This window comes from Eschscholzia californica, unplaced genomic scaffold, assembly GCF_041429995.1.
Source record: "Eschscholzia californica isolate CP2 unplaced genomic scaffold, dmEscCali1.0.p SCAF_6, whole genome shotgun sequence".
In the NCBI taxonomy this organism is placed as follows: domain Eukaryota; kingdom Viridiplantae; phylum Streptophyta; class Magnoliopsida; order Ranunculales; family Papaveraceae; genus Eschscholzia; species Eschscholzia californica.
In genome coordinates, this window is record NW_028238483.1 from 38,156,681 (window position 1) to 38,177,822 (window position 21,142).

General features: G+C 36.5%; 6 protein-coding genes across 8 annotated transcripts; 3 read left to right on the plus strand and 3 right to left on the minus strand.

The window, feature by feature from the left end:
- Positions 1-1,017: 1,017 nt before the first annotated feature.
- On the plus strand, positions 1,018-5,087 carry LOC147534528 (polyketide cyclase/dehydrase/lipid transporter). Its single transcript, XM_086650132.1, has 10 exons — positions 1,018-1,613; positions 1,773-1,893; positions 2,065-2,150; positions 2,233-2,626; positions 2,865-2,965; positions 3,104-3,170; positions 3,341-3,568; positions 3,641-4,090; positions 4,271-4,343; positions 4,712-5,087. The coding sequence occupies exons 1-10, from the start codon at positions 1,018-1,020 to the stop codon at positions 4,978-4,980; spliced, it is 2,385 nt and encodes a 794-aa protein (XP_086506258.1). The 3' UTR covers positions 4,981-5,087.
- Positions 5,088-5,208: 121 nt separating this feature from the next.
- Positions 5,209-8,140, plus strand: LOC147534529 (uncharacterized). Of its 3 annotated transcripts, XM_086649569.1 has the most exons (4): positions 5,221-5,329; positions 5,487-5,516; positions 6,119-6,343; positions 7,605-8,140. In XM_086649569.1, exons 3-4 carry the CDS (start codon positions 6,140-6,142, stop codon positions 7,830-7,832), a joined length of 432 nt encoding a protein of 143 aa, XP_086505695.1. In that variant the 5' UTR covers positions 5,221-5,329; positions 5,487-5,516; positions 6,119-6,139; the 3' UTR covers positions 7,833-8,140. The 3 variants fall into 3 exon arrangements, with proteins under 3 accessions (XP_086505693.1, XP_086505694.1, XP_086505695.1); XM_086649567.1 differs by lacking the exon at positions 5,487-5,516 and having other exon boundaries at positions 5,209-5,329; positions 6,098-6,343; XM_086649568.1 differs by lacking the exon at positions 5,487-5,516 and having other exon boundaries at positions 5,218-5,329.
- Positions 8,141-9,786: 1,646 nt separating this feature from the next.
- On the minus strand, positions 9,787-13,531 carry LOC147534530 (4-hydroxy-tetrahydrodipicolinate synthase 2, chloroplastic-like). The gene is made up of 4 exons (XM_086649564.1): positions 13,246-13,531; positions 12,109-12,188; positions 11,541-11,627; positions 9,787-11,008 (listed from the first exon to the last, which is right to left on the minus strand). The coding sequence occupies exons 2-4, from the start codon at positions 12,162-12,164 to the stop codon at positions 10,081-10,083; spliced, it is 1,071 nt and encodes a 356-aa protein (XP_086505690.1). The 5' UTR covers positions 12,165-12,188; positions 13,246-13,531; the 3' UTR covers positions 9,787-10,080.
- A 329-nt stretch (positions 13,532-13,860) lies between these two features.
- On the minus strand, positions 13,861-16,594 carry LOC147534531 (uncharacterized). Its single transcript, XM_086649565.1, has 9 exons — positions 16,130-16,594; positions 15,880-15,958; positions 15,677-15,771; positions 15,264-15,368; positions 15,101-15,180; positions 14,787-14,985; positions 14,486-14,572; positions 14,326-14,394; positions 13,861-14,221 (listed from the first exon to the last, which is right to left on the minus strand). Exons 1-9 carry the CDS (start codon positions 16,355-16,357, stop codon positions 14,099-14,101), a joined length of 1,065 nt encoding a protein of 354 aa, XP_086505691.1. The 5' UTR covers positions 16,358-16,594; the 3' UTR covers positions 13,861-14,098.
- Positions 16,595-16,901: 307 nt separating this feature from the next.
- Positions 16,902-19,376, minus strand: LOC147534532 (Surfeit locus protein 6). Its single transcript, XM_086649566.1, has one exon. It carries the CDS (start codon positions 18,071-18,073, stop codon positions 17,036-17,038), a length of 1,038 nt encoding a protein of 345 aa, XP_086505692.1. The 5' UTR covers positions 18,074-19,376; the 3' UTR covers positions 16,902-17,035.
- Positions 19,377-20,333: 957 nt separating this feature from the next.
- On the plus strand, positions 20,334-20,903 carry LOC147534533 (uncharacterized). The gene has a single exon (XM_086650133.1). It carries the CDS (start codon positions 20,334-20,336, stop codon positions 20,901-20,903), a length of 570 nt encoding a protein of 189 aa, XP_086506259.1.
- The last annotated feature ends 239 nt before the right edge of the window (positions 20,904-21,142 follow it).

Below are 21,142 nucleotides of genomic sequence, written 5' to 3' on the forward strand. Positions count from 1 at the left end.
GCCTTCCGCGTTCTCTAAAATTAACTTCCTTTTTCAAAAATTCCCTTCCACCCCAAAGTATCGCTAATTTTTTTTAGATTGGATGCCAATAGTCATTACATTTGAATGATATTGATAATATTAAGAACATAGTATGCAATACATCATAAATTTGGATAAACACTATAACTGTCAATTAATATGTCTTGGGCTCTTAAAACTAGGGGTGAGCAAAAACCGAACCAATTGGCAGAACCAAACAAGTCGAACCGCACCGATCGTTTTTCGACCGAACCGATCACCGTTCGACTCGATTCGACCGAAAAATCGAACAACCCAAAATCGGTTTGGTTTAATCTCGACTTGAGTTTCTAGAAACCGCCCAAACCGCACCGACCGAACCCTAAGGAAAAATAAAATAATAATTTTGTAAAGTTAGAAAGTGTTAAAGTAAAAAGAAAAAAATTTAGAAAATCCCTAATCAAGTCTTCCATACTATTATCTATCTTACTTCCTAGTTGTTGTTGTCGGTTTCATCAACCACCTATTCAACTTGATTGAAATGTTTTAAAGGTAAGTCTTCACTCATTTTCTATTTAAAGGTAAGTCTTCACTCATTTTCTATTTACCACAACCTATTCTTAGTTAGTCTTCCATACTATTATCCGTCTTATTTCCGAGCCGAACCAAACCGAGTCGAACCATGTCGTTCGACCGAATGATCGGCTCGACTTCGGCCGACGATTTAGTCAAACCGCCACTTATTGGTTCGACTTCGGGTCGATTCAAAACCGAAAAAAGCCGACCGTTGCACACCCCTACTTAAAACCATTTAAAGACTAGATCTGAAGATCTCACGGACTTAAAGAGTGTCCTACCACTGCACTAAAGAGTGGTGGACTCCGACCTTTTTTTTTTTGCCTTTTCTTCTCATTCATCCTCTCCAAGTAATGCAAAAAAAAAAGAAAATCAGATGACGTAGTAATGTTATTCACCTTACACTTGTTAAAATATCCACCACCCAGTGGAAGTAATGTAATGACTAAAATACCCCTCTCAGCATGGGGGAAGGAAGAAGACAATTCAACTTCCAACATCAACCACCCATCTCTGCTTACAACTGTAGTCGATTTCTTGCAACTGAACTTCCCTCTCCCCCTCCCTCTCACTTCAACTCTCTCTACTTTCTCTCTCTCCATGATCACCTGCAAGATTTCAAATCTGAGCTTCACTTCTAATTCCTCTCTCCAATTCATCACTTCCAATAGAAGAAGAAGAGAAAGAAACAATTCTTTCAGCTGGTTTCTTCCTCCACCTAATAATAATAATAATAACCCTCATTCATTATCCAAACCCTCCTCAATTGGTAAATGTACAGTTTTCTGCTCTCTCGATCGAAGCGAAAGAAACCCCAGAGGCGGCAAGAGTAATAATAATAGTAATTCTAGAAAGGAACAAGATGAGTATAATGAAGGAGAGGAGAAGAGGAAGGTACATTGTGAGGTAGATGTAATTTCATGGAGGGAAAGAAGAATTAGGGCCACTGTTTTGGTTTTTGCTGATATTGATTCTGTTTGGAATGCTCTTACTGATTATGAAAGACTTGCTGATTTCATCCCTAATCTCATTTGCAGGTATATATATCTTGTCTAACTTGTTAGTATATGTTAATCCTATTATCACTCAAGTTTAAAAGGGCTGGCTATCCAGTTATTCTACACATATAATCCATCTTATTGTATATATACTCGTGATTTTGAAGGCTTGTTTCTTTCTTGGTCATTTCTCCTCAGTGGTAGAATTCCATGTCCTCATCCGGGTCGTATATGGTTAGAGCAAAGAGGCCTACAACAAGCACTATATTGGCACATCGAAGCTCGGGTTGTCTTGGATCTCAAGGAATTCCCCCATGCTGTCAGTAGCAGCTTCTTCTTATAACTTTCTAGAGAATTTACAAATTAATACTTGCTTATTACGTCTAACCCTTTTTCTCTAATATGCAACAACTATAGTTTTTCGTCTGAATATATATTTTCTTCATCTCTAGTAGTGATGATTACTCTGATTAAATGTTTCATGGTTTAGGCCAATGGTCCCGAGCTCCACTTTTCCATGGTTGATGGAGATTTTAAGAAGTTTGAAGGAAAATGGTCTGTAAAATCTGGAAATAGGTACAACCTTTATTCGTTCATATTAACCGCAGATAATGTGAAGAAATTTACTTAATCTTCTACTTTTTTCCAATTTATGCAGATCTTCTACTACTTCTTTATGTTATGAGGTCAATGTAATACCAAGATTCAATTTTCCAGCCATTTTCTTAGAAAGGATTATCAGATCGGATCTTCCTGTAAATCTCCAAGCTTTAGCTCTTAGAGCTGAAAGAAATGCCGAAGCAAACCAGAAGACACTTCTGGCCTCCATTGCTTCCCTTACTTCCCCTTCTCTGCAGTTCGCCGGTGCAATATCTCAGAAGGATATCTTGCCTTCCAGTGAAATCAATAGCTATTCCAATTCTACTACTGCTCCACTACCACCATCTTCAAATGAAGTGAACACTAACTGGGGTGTGTTCGGAAAAGTTTGCAGGCTTGATAGGCCTTGTATGGTGGATGAGGTTCATTTCCGCAGATTTGATGGCCTATTGGTAATTCATTGAATCTTTGTCCATAACCTGTATTATGTTCGTGTCGTCTGTTCCAAAGGAAAGTTCCGAATCCTTTGTTAGACCTCTAGACCCCCTTTTATATATATCATCTCATGTCACCTAACAGTTCAAGCTTTTAGAGTAAGCGGTAGCTTTTATAACCTCGTAGAATTGAAGTTTTCGTTAATTAGTTTTCCAGGGAAGCCAATTTTTAATAAAGCGATTTGTCTGAATGAAGGAGAATGGAGGGGTTCATCGTTGTGTCGTTGCTAGCATTACAGTAAAGGCACCAGTTCGTGAAGTCTGGAACGTTTTGACTGCATATGAGACGTTGCCTGAGTAAGTATTTTAGGTTTCATTTTCGTATTGTGCGAGAATTGTCGTTTAACCGTATGGAGTAGGCCTTATTCTACTTTCTCTTTGTTATATTACTTTAACCATCCTGATTAAGTTTTCTTATGAAGTTGGCTTCTACAGAGTTGTTCCAAATTTAGCTATCAGTAAGATTTTATCACGAGAAAACAACAAGGTTCGCATTCTTCAGGTAGGTGAAGTACTAGTTTCTCGAAATATATGCACATGTAAATTCAGAATGATATTTCTGTCGATCCTTAGAACTGGAAATATTTCACAAAACCGATCAATATTAAAAACTTAATGCCGCTTCCTGATTGGGATAGTTAAAACTTTCTAGTACTCATCCTTTTTGTGCAGGAAGGATGCAAGGGCTTATTATATATGGTACTTCATGCACGTGTCGTTTTAGATTTATGTGAAAAGCTGGAAGAAGAGATTAGTTTTGAGTTAGTGGAAGGAGATTTCGATTCCTTTAAGGGCAAATGGCATTTAGAACAACTCGGAAATCATCATACACAACTCAAGTACAATGTGGAATCGAAAATGCACACAGATTCATTTCTTTCAGAAGCTATTGTGGAAGAGGTACGAACACAATACTTTGTTAGACACAGTTACATTTTGGAGTTCCATAAGTTTGATACATGGACTTTCCAGGTTATATACGAAGATCTCCCGTCAAACTTATGTGCCATTCGTGATTTCATCGAAAAACGGGAAGTAGCAAAATCTTCTGAAACATCTGAGGACATAGAAGAAAAGCTCGCTCCAAATGACAATGAGATAGCGGCTGAGAGTAGCAACTTAACTGAGGAAGCTGATTCCAGTAGGCCGAATACTCTAAAACAAAGACCAAGGGTCCCAGGCTTGCAAAGAGACATTGAAGTTCTGAAATCTGAGCTCTTGACCTTTATTTCACAAAACGGACAGGAAGGATTCATGCCAATGAGAAAGCAACTTCGGCTTCATGGTAGGGTGGATATCGAAAAGGCAATTACACGTATGGGCGGATTTAGAAAGATTGCATCATTGATGAACCTATCCCTTGCTTATAAACATCGTAAACCCAAGGGTTACTGGGACAACCTTGAGCATTTGCAAGAAGAGGTAACATTTTTGAATTGATGATCCGATCAGTCCTTGCTGCATTTTCTTTTTTACTTATGTTTCATTCTAGATTAGCTTTCTCTTGGACTACCAATTTTACCAACCGTTCCAGTTGCAATGATTGAGCTTTCTTTCTTACTTACTATGTTAGAGTTTGACATGATCCAATTTAATATGCAGATAAGTCGATTCCAGAAGAGCTGGGGAATGGATATGACTTATATGCCAAGTAGAAAAACTTTCGAACGTGCAGGTAAGGATATTCCATCGTTGTTAATAGTTTCTTGACTTCTTCCTTGTAAGCTTGAACATGGACGTAATGACATGACAAATCTCAAAAACGTGAGTCACGGCAATTGCAGGAAAGCTAATGTGAATGTTTGTGTTAAAGTTTCATTTCGGAGATCTCATTAGCACAAACCATACGATTAAAGTTTCTATTAGATCAGGGACAGAAGCCATGCTGAGTGCATGTTGCTGTAATTGCGCTCTTACTCGATAAGAATAAGATAGATCTGCAATCTTGATATCTAAAAATTTAGTTACTGTTATTGCAGGAAGATGTCGTAATACGCTTACTCTTTTTTATGTAGTTTATACTATATTTCCGAAATTTTGCAGGGCGATATGACATTGCACGCGCATTGGAAAAATGGGGCGGCCTTCACGAAGTCTCTCGCCTTCTATCGCTTAAAGTCAGGTATCCAAGCAGACAGGCAAATGCCAACAAAGATAAGAAAACCGCTGACGATAATGTTATGGTATCCAATGGTGGTATCTCAGAGGAAGAAGGTGAAGAGAAGATGTCATATATGAAACCTTATGTTTCTCAAGATACCCAGAAATGGCTAAAAACCTTGAAGCATTTAGATGTTAATTGGATTGAATGAAAAACCATTTCTCTTATGAATGTAATTACATGATTAATTGTGCAAAGAGTATATGTGTAAATATTGATTCAACTAGCAATGAGTACACTAAAATTCAGATATGCAAAGACAATCCAAATTATGAAAAATAATATGCTGGCTAAGCCACCAAGGAGACACTCCCCGGTGCGGATAGCAATTAGACCGGGGGCCTTTAGACACACTTTTAATCTCATTTGTTTTTTTATTAGTCACCATTTTGAGTGAAGATGATTTGACATTTCATTAGGGATTTCTCCTCTTGCAATCCTACCGTAAGAATTGTTTTTCTCGCGCCAAATCTCAAATTCGGGAAGAGCATTATTTATAGGTAAGAAAATAAATCCCCTTAGATTATCAGAAATCTACCTAGATGGAGTAATTTATTTTTACTGTCTCTTTTACAAATTGCTCTTGGTTTTAGGGTTTTTCTCCTGTACCCATTTGTTTTCAATAGAATTTCTTATTTCTTCGGTATTTATTTTCAGATCCGACTCCTTCAATATTTTACATTCAGGGTATGTGTTACAATAACAATACGTTACTGAACTACTAATTATTCATCTTCACTAGTAAGTTCATGATTATTTGACCCATTTAATGAAAGGGTTTTGATTCTGGTAAAAATTTGTTGAGGAACTTTGATGTTTTAGATGGTTAATTACCAAAACAAATTCTCATTGAAGATTTAGTTAAGTTTCTGATTAATGGTCTAATCAATTTCCTTTCATTGAAACAAACTCATAACATGCAAAATTATAACATATTTTTCTTAGTTATCTTCAGAAAGTTCCAAAATTTTCCCATTTTTTTAGATCCTGATTTTTTTTTTGTTTTTGTGCTTCTGTTCAGTGGATGTTTTGATTACTAATTATAGTGGTTTTGCGACTAGTGAGTTTGTATGTTTTTGCCTTCAGTTACTTGCGAATTGCTATAAATCAAAAGTGAAAATCCGCAGACAGGAGAAAGTTACATTTATAATTCATAGTAATAGTCGAAATGCATGTTAGGCGACAAGGTGTCACCTCGCCTCTCGCTCTCAATTCATGGCTCATTAGCCAGATTTTAGTCTATGAAACTTATCCTTTGTTGTCTACAGTATTTTTGTTTCTGCTTTCAGAGAGAGTCAAGGGAGAAAGAAATGTCACAGCTACTGTGGGAGAAGAGTGGAACATGGAGATGGCTTGTTCGCAAGACTCGAGATTCAAAGCCCTTCTTCTTAACCTTCGCAACAGTCTGTGGTGTTATACCAGGCATGATTGGATACTGTGTCATGCAAGTTACCAGCTCCAGCAACGAAAAACTCGAAGCAGAGCTCCGTAAAAATGCTCGCCCTGATTCCCTGGTAATTCTTCTACCAAAGAACCCCCCCCCCCCCCCCCCCCCCCCCCCACTTTGTTACTCTTTCCGTTTCTCTCATTTTAATGCCCTTTCTAATTCATCAATTCAATCTGCACTTTTACCAAACATAAGTTCTCCATTTTCCGTAAACTATTTTTGTATTCCCATTTGGCCTGCAAACTCTGAATCAATAAAATTTCAGAAACAGTATCCAATTTCAAATGTGCTTAGGTAGGACATCCTCGGTGAAACAAGTAAAACATACAAACAATGTTAAAGAAAGAAGTTATAATGAGGTAGTTTGCCATGAAAAATTGAAGCGATGTCTTGAGGCTTATGCTTCGATCTGCAAAAGGCATACAAAATTCTTTTAGCAAAAATGATACCAAATGTATGTGAAAAGATTAGATAACATAGTCTTTTTCACTTTGCTACAATAGTATAAAGACTTAAATGTCTAACAAAGAAGATATATAGATGATGCGTGTAAGTTTTGGGGTCCACAAGTTACAATCGTCTGAGTTTATGAAGTCCTTTGGGTACTCAAGTAAGATTAATTCATGAATAGAAGACGCTCTAGAGGAAAAAGAAACATATTTGTTCGAGATGATAACTCCAAAACGTACTTTTTTAGTTTTTTGTTAGACATAGAGTATTTGAATATCTCTTGGCCTCAATAAGCAAAAAAAAAAAGAACGAAGATCTTCAAGGTTATTGTAGAAAAAATGCAAAATGCTTAGAGCAAATTGGTGTCAGACCCAAATTATGGGTCCCTAATAATGGTGGCCCAAAGCAGCCGCTTTAGGCTGGCTCTGGTATTACCTCTGTTCTGGTCCTTGGTTATTGGTGAATTCAGACATGAAATCTTACTCGAGATCTAAATTGGTTGGCTTCAGAACATTTTTTCTATTTCGAGATTTCTGACTTCGTCTAAATGCTAGGCTGATAGTTGGCCCGTCTAACTGAATTATGAGACTCTTGTCTGAAATAAATTCAAATGACTATTTTGTTCCTGCTCTAAACACGGCAGACTCAAGTGGGTCGGGTTGGGATAACTCAAACTCGAGCAAGTTTCAGATAGTAAAAAAAATACCTGGCGCTATGTTGGTTGTAATTGCGAAATAATAGTCGAATACAGTTTCTGACTTTCTGTATTCTTTTTAATCTTGAATAACTTCAGAGATGAAATGGTGACTATTTCTTTCTCATGTCCTCAAGATGTGTATAATGTACCTTATTACTAACATTCCTTCGCCAATTTGTAGATGATGGGTCAAGTTAATCGGGAGAGACTGGCGGAATATCTAGGAGAGTTGCAGCGAAAGGAAAATACAAATGATCGATATGTAGCTGCTTTAAAAGGAGAAACATTGACAAGAAATCCATATGTGAGGATTCAACCTATACCAAAACCAAGCAGCACTGAAGCCGAACCAAAACCAAGCAGCACTGAAGCTTATGAGAAGGAAAATAAGAAGGTACTAGGTAAGTAGAGTGTGTATCATCTGAACATCAGGTGAGAGAAGTAAAAAAAGTGTTTCTTATTTTACTAGATGTGAATCAAAACTGTCGTTCTTAATTCTTAATTGCTCTGGTTTGGGTGGGTTAAAGGTAGTGAAACTTTTTCTCTTCTATATTATCAAAAATTTTGATAGGCCAAAAAGGTTTTTGTGGAACTTTGCTCTATTTCATCTCCACTGAATAGTTGTAATTACCTCCTCTATTGCTAAAAGATAATTGTTCTTGGACATGTTAAATAATAAATTATTTTCACTTGTATCAAGTGAATGTTCAATTCTTCTACCTAATCGTCCGTACTCAATGTTTTTTTGTTACAATAGATGTTGCTGTCCATATCTCATGTTGATTTTTGCTATTTTTCCTCGATAAGATATTGGACTTCTCAAAATTCTGTTCAAGGCTTAGGCAAATATTGTTATTTTGACCAAAATGAATATATCATATGACCGAAATATAATAATGGTAATTGTAAGTAGAATTTGCTGCCAATTGAGTCTATAATAGAGACATTTGACTCATTAAAATGAAAGTATATCAAAACTTACTACCGTGGTTGCAACTAACTTAGATAAAATCGAACGTGTCTTAGTCCTCATATGTATCGCACTTCCCAATTTTGCATCTCTAGTGTTTTCTTTCAACTTTCTTTTCTTTCTATCTCATCCGCTTTATCTATATATTTCCTCCCCGTAATCTTTTCTTCTCTCCAACTGTTTGTAGGGGATCGTCGCTTGATAGACCTTCTATCCACAACTTAATATCTCTTCATCACCACCACTCCAATCTCTAAAATCCTTAGAGGTTGTGATTTCCCCCTTCAAGGATAAAGAGGTTCTAGGGAAGGTTTATTTTGCCAGATTTTAGATGGAAAGATGTGGAGAGATTTGGAAGCTAGTGATGGAGATAGGGGAGTGGTCGGTCGGTGGAGGGTTTGTTGGTCAGTGGCCCTTATCGGCGACGATCGTAAAGGAGAAAAGACAATGTTGACGAATATAGACAAGTCAAGACGGTAAAAACAAATAAGAGAGAAAATGACTGAATTAAAAAGTGAGACAAAGGTTAGGAGCTAAAAGATAAATCCATGCACGATATGGAACAAAAACGAACACAATTGGGACACAAAATAGAGCTAGGGTTTAAAGATGATTGGGGTTGGGAGATTAACCCTTCAAAAAAATGTTGTCAGTCCGAATAAAACTATATCAATTTAGAAATGCTATTTGCCCTGCAATGGAAGTCGACAACAACTTAGAAAGTTGATGTGATCTAATCTTATCAGTCTAGGCATGTGGAGAGACATTGTTAGGAGAATGTGTCTTCCTTGTTGGAGAGGGGTTCCAAAGAAAGAACGGGAGAGAGGTGTTAGTGCTCAGAAGAGAGATCTACAATCTTGATATCTGAAAATTTAGCTACATTATTGCAGGAAGATGTCGTAATACGTGACTCTTTTTTATGCAGTTTATACTATATATTCAAAATTTTGCAGGGTGATATGACATTGCACGTGCGTTGGAAAAATGGGGTGGCCTTCATTAAGTCTCTCGCCTTCTGTCGCTTAAAGTAAGGTATCCAAGCAGACAGGCAAATGCCAGCAAAGATAAAGAAAATCGACGACGATGATGTTATGGTATCCAATGGTGGTATGTCAGAGGGAGAAGGTGAAAAAAAATTGTCATATACAGAACCATATGTTTCTCAAGATACCCAAAAGTGGCTAAAAAACTTGAAGCATTTAGATGTTAATCGAAAATTCTGAAAAGTAATATGCTGGCTAAGCCACCAATTTGTGTTGGTGTATTCATGTATGCATCCAAATCTTCCTGACTAATTGTAGTTAAGGTTACAATAGCCATTTGAATGATTTCAAATAATATACTCTTAAACAAACACGACCTAACCACAATCACTTAAACACGAGGCATAGGATGCGAAAATTCTTTCCTTAGATTCAATATTTGCTACAAGTTCGCTCACCTACTGCACAATCATTTAAAAGTACAATAGGCTCGAAGAAACCTAATTTCAACCCAGAAGATAATTTAATCAGTTCCAGAAACAAAAAACATCCTCCTAAAGATGGACTTATTTTGCCATACATTCAAAAATTCAACACTACCTCCTTTTTTTTTTTATGAAATAACACTACCTCCTTGAGATGCCAATTAACATAAAAAAGATATAGAAAAACTAAAGCTGCTACAACTAAGAAAAAAAATAGTGTTAATACCGACCGACCAAGATAAAGTCATCGTCATCGAGAATTTGTACGTCCTTTTCACCGACAAAATGTTCTCGCCCTATTTCCTTGACTATCTTCACAAATTCTACCCTTTTAGCTAGGGAGAGAGGAACATAAGGTAGCCGAAAAACTGGTCTCACAACTCCAAGTTGAGCAAGGGCTGTGTTCATTCCAATTGGATTTGGCTCATGGAACAACCAATCTATCAATGGCAGAAGCTTGGAATTTAGTGAACTGTTCTTGCCTTCAAACATGAGTTTGTGCATCAATCCAGGGATTAAATTGCTAGCAACAGATACGACTCCAGTGGCACCAAAACCCCACCTTGCATCATGGCATTGGTCATCGTTTCCACTCCATACCACAATACCCTGAGATGTGTATTCCTTGATTCGTTCGTTTCCCATGCATTCCTTCACTCCAGCCATGTTTGGATTTTGAACGACCCTTTGAATCACAGAGGGTGGAATATCTTGGCCAGTTCTTGATGGCACGTTATAGATAATAGTAGGACCCATGGAGAGAACGGCTTCGAAGTGAGAAACTAGACCTTCCAAAGACGTTTTTCCATAGTAAGGATTGATGTGAAGTGCTGCATGCATTCCAACAGCAAATCCTTGTTCACTGGCATGAATTGCTTCCCTCGTTGAATTACTTCCAGTATTTCCGATTACTTTGATTGATCCACCAAAGCAGTTTACGGTGTGTCCGATAAGCATAATGTGTTCATCCCAACTCATTAAGTGACCTTCACCAGTTGTTCCTCCCACTATCACAGCTTCGGCACCATTTACAATCTGCATGTTCACCAAGTCGTCATAAGCTTCAAGGTCGAATCTGCCATCAGGAAGATACGGAGTTTTGATGGCTGTGACTAATCTTAGTGCCTTTATATCCTCTGATGATGTCCTGCAATTTTCAAATGCCCAAAAGAAATATGTCAAGAGCGAAAAAGTACACGCTGGTAACCCCTGAACAAATTATTCGACTTGAACATGTCCACCTTCTCTATGGTGGTGATCTTTTTTTTGTCTGAATTACTCACTCAAGTCCAACTTGTCTGAAACTAAATCATCTGAGTTTGACTTGTTTTAACAGGTAAACCGTAAACATTTAGTTTATTGAGTTGTTAACTCAGGCTTATATAATGTTTGAGTCGTTTGGCCCAAGTGGACCCAAACTCTAGCCTGAGTCAGCAATTCAGACGAGTTAGACACACAAATAAGATTAAAGAATAAACGTTCTAAAAGCTGACACAAGTCAGATTTTCAGATCTTAATTTGGGGGAAAAAAAGAAAAAACCGCCAACATGTGATCTTGTACATGAAAAGGTGTAGATTTTAATTTCTAAGGCACACTTAAACAAACATTTGATTTTTCATATAAGCACAAAAGGTTTCGAAGTCATAAGCAAGAATAGGATGCCTTAACAATAGCTTACCTATTCTTAACCTCAAGACTGCGCATTGGGAGATGGAAATTAGGAAGGACAGCTGCTTGTGGAGAATTCCACCTTCCACTTCTCCTCCTTAAAGCACAAGAGTGACGTTAGTGTAGCAGAAGTTGCAAAAAGAAGATATATCTTAAGAGAGACAGATATTGCACAGCTAATATTCCTCTTCACTATTTCAAAAGCAAGTGTGCCATATCTCATGTTGATTTTCGCTATTTTTCCTCTATAAGATATTGGACTTTTCTTCTCCAAATTCTGGTCGAGGCTTAGAGTGAGATATCGTTATTTTGACCGAAATATAATAATGGTAACTATAAGTAGAATTTGCTGTCAATTGAGTCTGTAATAGACACATTTGACTCATTGAAATGAAAGTATATCAAAACTTACTACCATGGTTGCAACTAACTTAGATAAAATCAAATGGAAACAAATGATGCAATCTTATTTAGACATATCTGGAATTCTTACCCATGGATTAAAAAATACAGCAAAAATGTAGTTACCCAAAAAAAAATTAAGGAGTTGCCAAAGACAGTTGTAGAGAAAAAGTTACCTGTAACAGGTATGGGCTCCAACAGCGCAAGAATTATAGCTCCTCAATGCAGTCATATCGAACAATGAGATATCAAAACCCTACAGAGAACAAAAGATCTTTGAGTTTGTACAAACCTTAACTAAAAGTAAAAGAGTGGTGTGTTCATCACATAGAGAGAGAACAAGAGTAATGTTCGTTGGACTTGGCGGAAGTGGTTATAACACCTCCAAAAACGTTCTAATGGCAGTACCCTTGTAACCCATCCCATTTTAGGAGTAGCTCATGACACTGTTTGTATACATGGCATTACAAGGCAAACAGCATGTTATATTATTCTACGCCTAGTCAACAGGTCGGAAGAAGACTCCATTAGGAGAGAGCCTAACTCAAGCGGAGCCCTAGAAAGGGTGGCTAGTGTTTCTCTTTTTTTTTCAAGCAGACGGAGCCCAACCCATTAAAATTGGGGTTTGGGTAGGTTGTTCAAACACCAGTGGATCATGACTACCAAAAGTTGAGGTAATCCTCCTCCTCCAATCAACACAAACTCTTTTTTTTTTCTTTTCTTCCCTTTATTCTTCTTTTCATTTTCTCCTTCTCCTTCTTCTACAATTCATCTGTTTAAATCAGACTTGACAATGATTTCAACCGTGTCTTTTTCTTTGTTTCCTTTCTTATTCTTATTTTCTTTTTTCCTTTTTGTCTCTCATTCCTCGACTAAACTGAAGTCAGATCCATAATTACATTTTTCATGGCAAACTTTATATGCTTGACGAAATTAACAAATCTATATATTATGCTCATTACTTGTTGCTATGATTTTTCACTTAAAGGTTGAACTTTTAGTACATAATACACACAAGATTAACCTAAAATGATATTGGTTTAACATTTTACGTGGAAATATACACATGAGGAACATACAAAATCTCATATATTTGGGTGAAGGTTCCTATTGAAATGCCCCTAAACAGCTAAAGAAATAGCTAAAAACAGAGTGTCCATATCACACAGATGTAGCCAGGTGAACTTACAAATTCTATTAAGGAAATCAATCAAATAGATATGTTCACTTCAGAGTCATTAGAAAACCTTTTAATCATTTATTTAATTAAGAGAAAGTACACAAAGTGATGATTAGGGAAGGAGGAAAGTTACCTGTTCTTGGTGCCCTAGTTGACTCCTCTCGATAAAACCCTAACCAACAATTACTTTCTCTCTCTCTCTCTCTAAAATAGCAATCCGCAATTTCTTCTCTCACAGTCGACTCCTCTCTTGAATTTTATCTCTTGCGAGAAAAATGAAGAAAGAAAAGAGTACTACTAGTTTTTCCAATTCAGTCAAAAAAGTGTTTTTTCGTTCTTATCTGTTAAGAAGAAGGATAAGTACGGGTTCCTAAAACCCAACCCTACCTCCCTAGAGTTGGTAGTTGGGCCATCTACTCAAAATATTTTGAAATCTACAAATTTTAAAATGGATTGAGATATTTTGACAAGGCTATTGAAAAACAATGAAAATTTGGGGGGTTTTCCCTTATCAAATTAATCATTTGTATGTGTAGTGTCCCCTAGAATTGATTTCACGACCTTGAATTTACTAAGAAGATTGATGCTATTAGTCCTTCAACGGACATATGTCTTAAGTTGTGTCATGAAATAAACTGATACAATAGCTCTCCGTTAATCTTGTACCTACCATCATTCATGTCCATAGCAAGTGCTTTTCTAATGAGATCAATGCAACTTCACCCAATTAACATCTAAACTTAAGTTGAAGGAGTAAACAAACCACTACTTGATTTTCAAAGTCTTTAGTCAAAACTGGATTCAAGGATCACAAACATTAATAATGGAATTGTAATTCTACATCAACAAAAATAAAACCATAGAAATTGTAGTAACAACTTAAAATTGCTCAAACTTTCCATGCTCATGATAAGTATGAGAAACTAAATGTAACTAAGAAATAAACCCGTAACACATTTTGCAAGCTGATTTCAGTTCTTGATGTTCTAGTTGTTCTTGAGCTTCTTCTTCATTTTCGCCTTAAACCTGGATTTTGACATCAATGTCTGTATCGTGTTGCTAAAGTTCCCTACTGACATTATAACCAGAAGAACTCCACAGACTATTACCTATATCATAACCAAATATAAGTTCTTCGAAGTAAACACTTATATTTTTTCGAGATCGAACATAAAGATGAAACCAAGCCTAAAGAACGATATTTATTTCTTACCTGCCACTCAGACACAACTCCAATGACCGCAATTCTGAGTAGTGATAATCCGACGTATGCTTCAAAACCCTGACAAGTACAAAGACACCAATTCAATAACTGAGAATCTAATAGCTAGAGTGATATGTAACACAAACAATTGATTTATAGCTTGAATCACCTGCAAAATGAAGAGTATGGGGTATAACAACGATAGTTGCCCTTCTACACCAGCAGTTTCTCCCCATACCACGTCCATTCGTTTTGCCTAAAAATAGCAGAGAATCCGAACTAAGATAAATACCATGTACAGTAAATATACGACGGTTTTACGATAAAGAGCACGTCTAAGTCTTTGCATTTCATAGAAATAGCAGACGAGTTGATGGATCAAAGATGGGGATGGCAATTTAGGTCAACCAGTCAGGTCCCTGCCTCGTTTGAGGAACAAGAATTTCAAAGGAATGACGTTGGTGTGGCACCTTTCCTAATGCAATACGAGTATAGAGTCTCTGGCGTTGATATCGGTTTTGTAGAAGCATTGCAACTCCTTGCATAACTGCCCATTGCAGGAATAGATGAACGCCTCTTTGCTTATGAGCACAATCAGCTTCTCCTTTAATCTCCCAAGTGAGACTGATAACTGCCATCATCATGGCACAGTAGTGATGGTATATCCACCTACAAAGTATATCAATCAATTCTGTTCATAAACAAAACTTGGACCCCAAAATGATATAACTTTTGTTTAAGAAAATTTCAAGTTTTCGACAAAAATGGCGATATAGCCAATTACCATGGACGAATATCACTTCCATTCACTCGTAATATGTTCTCTCGCAAAGCCAAACTTGTGTAGAGGAACAGCAGCCACGCCTGAATTTGATTTCAATTATAAATTACACGTCGAGGCGAATTAAACACTCAATGGAAGAACAAAATCAGCTGTGATATGGTACCTGGTACATCTGAACTGGTAGTGTTGGCATGCATCCATCCCACAAGAATGACCTTAGAAGCAGTAGAGTCGACGGAAACACAAGAAACATGAATCCTGTTCTATCCTGCTCATCAAAGATACGAGTTAACTGTTAACAATCTCGGGAGATGAGGGTGGAACCAGGAATTCATATTAGGAGACTCGTATAGTATCCAAATTAGACATTCAGACAGGTCAGACATCATGAGTCAAGCAAAAAAAGAAACATTTTGAAATTTGACTCTAATAGATTCAAACATTGAGTCAGATTTCATATCTGACTTAAAGGAAAAAAACAAAAACTAAGTTAGGCTTGATATGCTCATTTAGTCATTTTCGAGGGACTGGGGAACATCATAAGCTCTATAAACACAACGGGGGAAAGAAGCATACTCTATATCTGTTGTATTCCTCTTTTATTTTCAACTTAACATCTTTCTTGTTCGCCCGTACACTGATCGGACCAAGAAACATCTTCAAGAAACCACCTACGAATTCCAAAAGAAAGGTATGAACAAAAAAAGAAGTCCTGGTAATAAAGAAGCTCTTCTAGATTAAACAAGTAACAAGAAGAAAAAAAGAGTTCAAAAGGGTACCATGAGGTTTCATGGGTAAAAATGAAGATATGTCTCCGTCATGCAAAATGCATCTTGCTTTGAACAAATCTTCTTCCAGCTTAACATGAGATTAGAACAACAAAATAATATCTGAATTCAATAATCAAACCCATAATAAAAACTGAAAAAAAAAAGCGCAAAAGGGTAAGCAAATCTATCAACTGTTAAAGCAAACATTGATGGAGACCACAAGATTAAAGAGGAAGAAGAAGAAGAAGAAGGATGATACCTTTTCAGCTTCTTTGAAATCTAAACCTCCAATTCTCAGAGCTGTATCAATAGAAGAGCGAAGTTTTAAGATGTTGGAATCAAGAGCTAGTGCTCGTTCACGAAGAGATTGTTCTTCGTGGGAAGATTTGGAGATGAGGGCTGAAGCAGAGTCTACCAACTCCTTAGCCGATTCAGCTACTCCAAACACTTGTTTCCAAAGTTCAGTCTCTGAATTGGATTCCTCCATTGCTTCCTCCTCTCTCTGTCTTTCTCTTTCCCTCTAACCCTCTCTCTCTAACTCTACCTCTGTCTATCTCTCGGATCAATAGCAGAGAACATTAATAAGTTCATTTAAGAAATTGAATTTAGCTCCTTATCTCTTTTTAGCTTTTCGAAAAGGAAATAAATGGCAGAGCCTCAGAGAGAAGAAATTCATTACATCCTTCCCCTGCCTGTCATCCAACATTTATGTCTCTCTCTCTCTTCTACCTAAAGTGAATAATTAGATCTTATTTACACAAGCAGATATAACTGTCAACTAATTCGGCTTTTGTAGTTTTAAGTTCAAAACCAAACTTGATTAGTTCTTAGTTAGTTGCTCAAATCAGTCCTAAATCGACATCTGAATTGACTCGAGAAAGATTTTGAATCGTTTGTGTTTTATCAGTCTGGTGATGTTCGACTCGTCTGAATGAACTGACTCAAACTGATTTCAGGTGTATCTGAATCGAACATAAAATAAATCAGTAAAATGACTCTCATGAAAACAAGTCATATTCAAATGAGTCAGATTGAGACAAATCAGATTCATAGAAATAGAAAAAGAAAACACAAAACTATTCACCAATCAAAACCCTAGGTTGAATTTCATATTTCAATTACCCCCAATCAAAATACAACCAATATCTCTATAAGAAAAACAAAATCAAGTAGAAGATTCATTTATAAACCCTTCCTTCCTACCTTCAAACCCAGGCCTCATTAACTTCTTCTCTCTCTTCTCAATTTTTTTCATTTTATTCTGATGAATCCTTCCTGCTATATTTTCTGACCTAGTTTTCTGTTTATCAGCCCTAATCTTATCTCTACTTTCAACCCTTTCCTTCCATTTCCCTACATTTTTCTGATGCTTCTTCTTCTCTTTCTTTATACTCTTTTTAATCAATTTTGGATCATCATGAACTTTAAACCCAGCAGCTCTACTACTTGCCGCACTCCATTGATGCTTCTTCTCTATTATCTCACCTTTTTCTGGATCTTTCTTCAATTCCTGTAACTTTTTAGCTTCTTCTAGGGTTTGTGTTTTCGAAAGCTTCCTCCTTTTTCTTCCTTGATCATCTTTCTCGTCAATCTTTACATGACCAAATGTCAGTTCTTCAGCAACTCTATCAACATCTCTCTCATTACTCTTCGATTCTTTACTATTAGTAGTAGTAGTAGAAGAAGAATCTTGTTTCTTCGAGATTTCTTCATATCTTTTCCTCTTTCCTTGATTAATTTGCCTCTTTTTTGATCTATTTGATTCTTCAGAAGGTCCAGCTTTTCGACCTGATTTTAATTCCTCAAGTTTCTGATGATATCTTTGTCGAAGTTCTTCGTAAGTTAATGACTCTTCTTTACCTTCTGTGAGAATTGATTTTTGGTGTTTGAAATCTTCTTCTTCGTCATCTTCATCTTCTTCGTTCTCTTCTTCTATGTTTTTCTTGAGTAAATCTAGGGTTCCTGAAGGTTCTTCAGGATCTAATCTAGCTCTTCGAGCTTTTTTGATGTTTTCTCTTGATTCTTTCTTGGCTGAAGCTTTTGCTACTTTGCTTAAACCTTGAAACCATGGTTTTTTGTCTTCAACAGGAAGGTAAAACCTAGCAGGAATTTGTTCGATAAGTTTGTCGAAGAAAGCTGAGTGATCGTTGATTAACGATTTCAGATCGCTGGTGAGAATCGAAGTCTTCGATTTCTTCTTCATCGTATAGAGTAGAGAGAGAGAGAAAGAGGCTTAGCGGAGAAGATGAAGAAGAATAGGGTTCAGAAGACACGAAAATGTGAGGAGAAAGAGGACTATTATACTTTACTCATGGGCCTATTGGGCCGACCGAATTGGTGGACGTGGATTTTGGTGTGGAAAGAAAACCCCAATTTTGAGGGAAAATATTTTGGGATTAAACACCCACGATTTTTTTTTTTTTTTTTTTTTTTTTGTGTGTTTGGAAATCAAACTTCATTTAAAGGCCAATAGGCTAATGAGAATTACATCATTAAGTTGAAAAACAAAGACACAACCAAAACCGGACAACAAGACAAGTAATGCCCACTTGGGGTGTCTCTAAAGCTGCCTGATCTAACTGGTGGGCTACTTCTGGTACAAACGTCACTAACCATCTGAGGGTAGTTTAACAACCGATGCTTCTTTCACCTTCTTCTCTTCTCGCCGTCAACCGTGGCGTGCAGATCTCTGGTTTGCGCCTCTGATTCTAGTACATCGGTAGAGAGAGTTGTAAGTTGATGAGGAAACTCCCAATAGTGGTCCATGATCAAAACACTCGAATAAAACGAAAAAAACATAAGGGTCCTAAAGACCAACAAAACAGGTCCTAAAGACCAACAAAGAAATATAACCTACTAAAATAATTAGAAAAATACACTAGTGAACTGCTCCAAATATGTCGGTTAATTTGTAACTGTTTGAACCCTTCATGTTGAAACTGCCCCCAAAAAAATGTAACTGCTTGAAGCATTGAAGACGTAACCGCTATTATACCGGTATCGGAAGAAGCCATTAAATAGTTGTCGGAAAAAGCCATTAAAAGAGTATATTTGAAACATGAGTCGGTACATCCATATCCTTTTAAAAGTAAACATAAGATGGAATTCAAAGAAAAGAGTTACGTAGGGATCATGAAATGAGATGTGATGTACCGTCAATGTGAAGAAGATCATATCGAACGAAACACCGATTATAGCATATAATTGAAGATTTAAGTTGCGTTCAATCATTTGCCATGAATGTGATAAATACACACTTATACTAATCACCATTCTGACCAAAATCCACTGTTAGATCAATGAGATGCTTCACCACAACATCAACCTTCTCCATTACCATGAGGGGAAGAATCTTTTTCGGATTGATGATGATTATGATGACCATCTTCATCATCATCTCTTGCGTCTTCATCGTATGATTTCTGTTTATGGAAAATACCACATTTTTGGGAACTTTTTCTCTGAAGGAATTCATTTTCGACGTTCCTTCCTGCTATGTGACTTTCATTGAAAGTGGATATGTAAACGTAAAATTAGGGTTTTTATGGTCCCTAGATACCATTAATGGAGGGAAATCAAACTACATAGGAAAGAAAAACGGGTTTCATCCCTTTGTCGGCGGAAAAAAAAAAACTCAGAACTGAATCCAGTTGAGGAGAGAGAGACAGTTATAGGGAGAGAGAGGATTTCATGCGCCGCTTTTATTTTTTTCACCCGCGATTTTGTTATCACACTCTTTTTACCCGACTTGTCCACTAATGTGGAAAAAAAATCGTATTCGTCCCTCTATCTGCTCTTTCTTCGACTATTGTAGCGATGTCTCACTTGAACTCTCACGATTGACGAGAGAGCAACCTTAGTTTGCATTTCGATGTAGAATTGCATGGAGTTAAAACTTATAAATATGACACGTGATAAGAAAATATGAAACTATTGATTATGAAGTTTCCTTACATGTATCCTTAGACTACGTGTTAAGAGATTCACTTTTTTTCTTCATAAACATAAAAATTCCTGAACATCAGTTCAAAAAATCTATTAAAGAAAAATCTTATGATTTAACGTGTCTTAAAACACATCAGGAAAATCATTTGTTATTGTTCTATTTTGTCAACTAAATTAGTTCCAAACATCTTTTACTTTAATGATAATATTCTCCCATATAATGGTCTATACATTAAGAAATAGAATATTAGCGATTCTAAACATTTTATAAGGTCATTAACATCATTTTATTAGTCATTTTTATGTGGATTCTATGTATATAAAAGTATATATTAGGCAATAGTGTGTGTGAGTGGTAATATCACTTCACTCTCTAGGAAATCAAGCCCATGGTTTTAGTTTTTACTAGGTACACTCATAAAACCTAGATACATCCATTGATTCCTTTATATATTCTCATTCTTCCTTTTGAAAAACAAAAAAACAACCAACCTATTCTCTCTCTCTAAAAAGACAGAATGGTTTTCTCATCATCTACCCACATTAGACGCTTATTATCTACATCATTTGATGATAGCAATGAAAACCCATGGGTACCATTTAAAAGCAAATCAGATTTCAATAGTGTCATGGCTCTAATCTTTGTGGTAATTCTCTGTTTCATTATGTCTTTTTTCATTTTCAATTACTTCCTCAATAGATATCTAAAAAAAGCTAATGAGAAATCATTAAGGGAAAAGGAAAAAAGAAGACTTGAACAGATTGAGAAATTAGCAGGACCCATTGTTGAATTCTTCTCTGGGTTAAAGTTAGCTGGTACAGAACCAGTTTGTGCAATTTGTTTATCAGACTTTGTTAATGGAGAAGGAATTAGGGTTTTATCAAAGTGTAATCATGGGTTTCATGTAAAATGTATTGAAAAATGGTTGATTGCTTCTCATTTTTCTTGTCCAATTTGCCGTACATTATTTGCAAGTACAAGTTCAAGGTCGACATCAACACAGCCAGAGGAACATTCCGGCGAATCTCCGGCGGACATGGAACCTGGTTCGGTGGAGTTACCAGTAAGAAGCGAGCAACGGCAGTAGAGTGGTAATTATTAGGCTGTAACTTGTGAGAGTTGGTAGAATTAATGAAATGATAATTATAAAATCTCTGTACTAGATTGACATTATGAGTAGAAAGCTGAAAAGTTATATCTTAGTTGCTATTATAGTATTTTTGATGTTTTAAAAGAAAGGGAATTTTCGGGTAAGTAGATCATGAACGGTCTAAACTAGCCAAAACACGATGGCCTGTCTAAGACATAATTTTGATCGGTCACGTA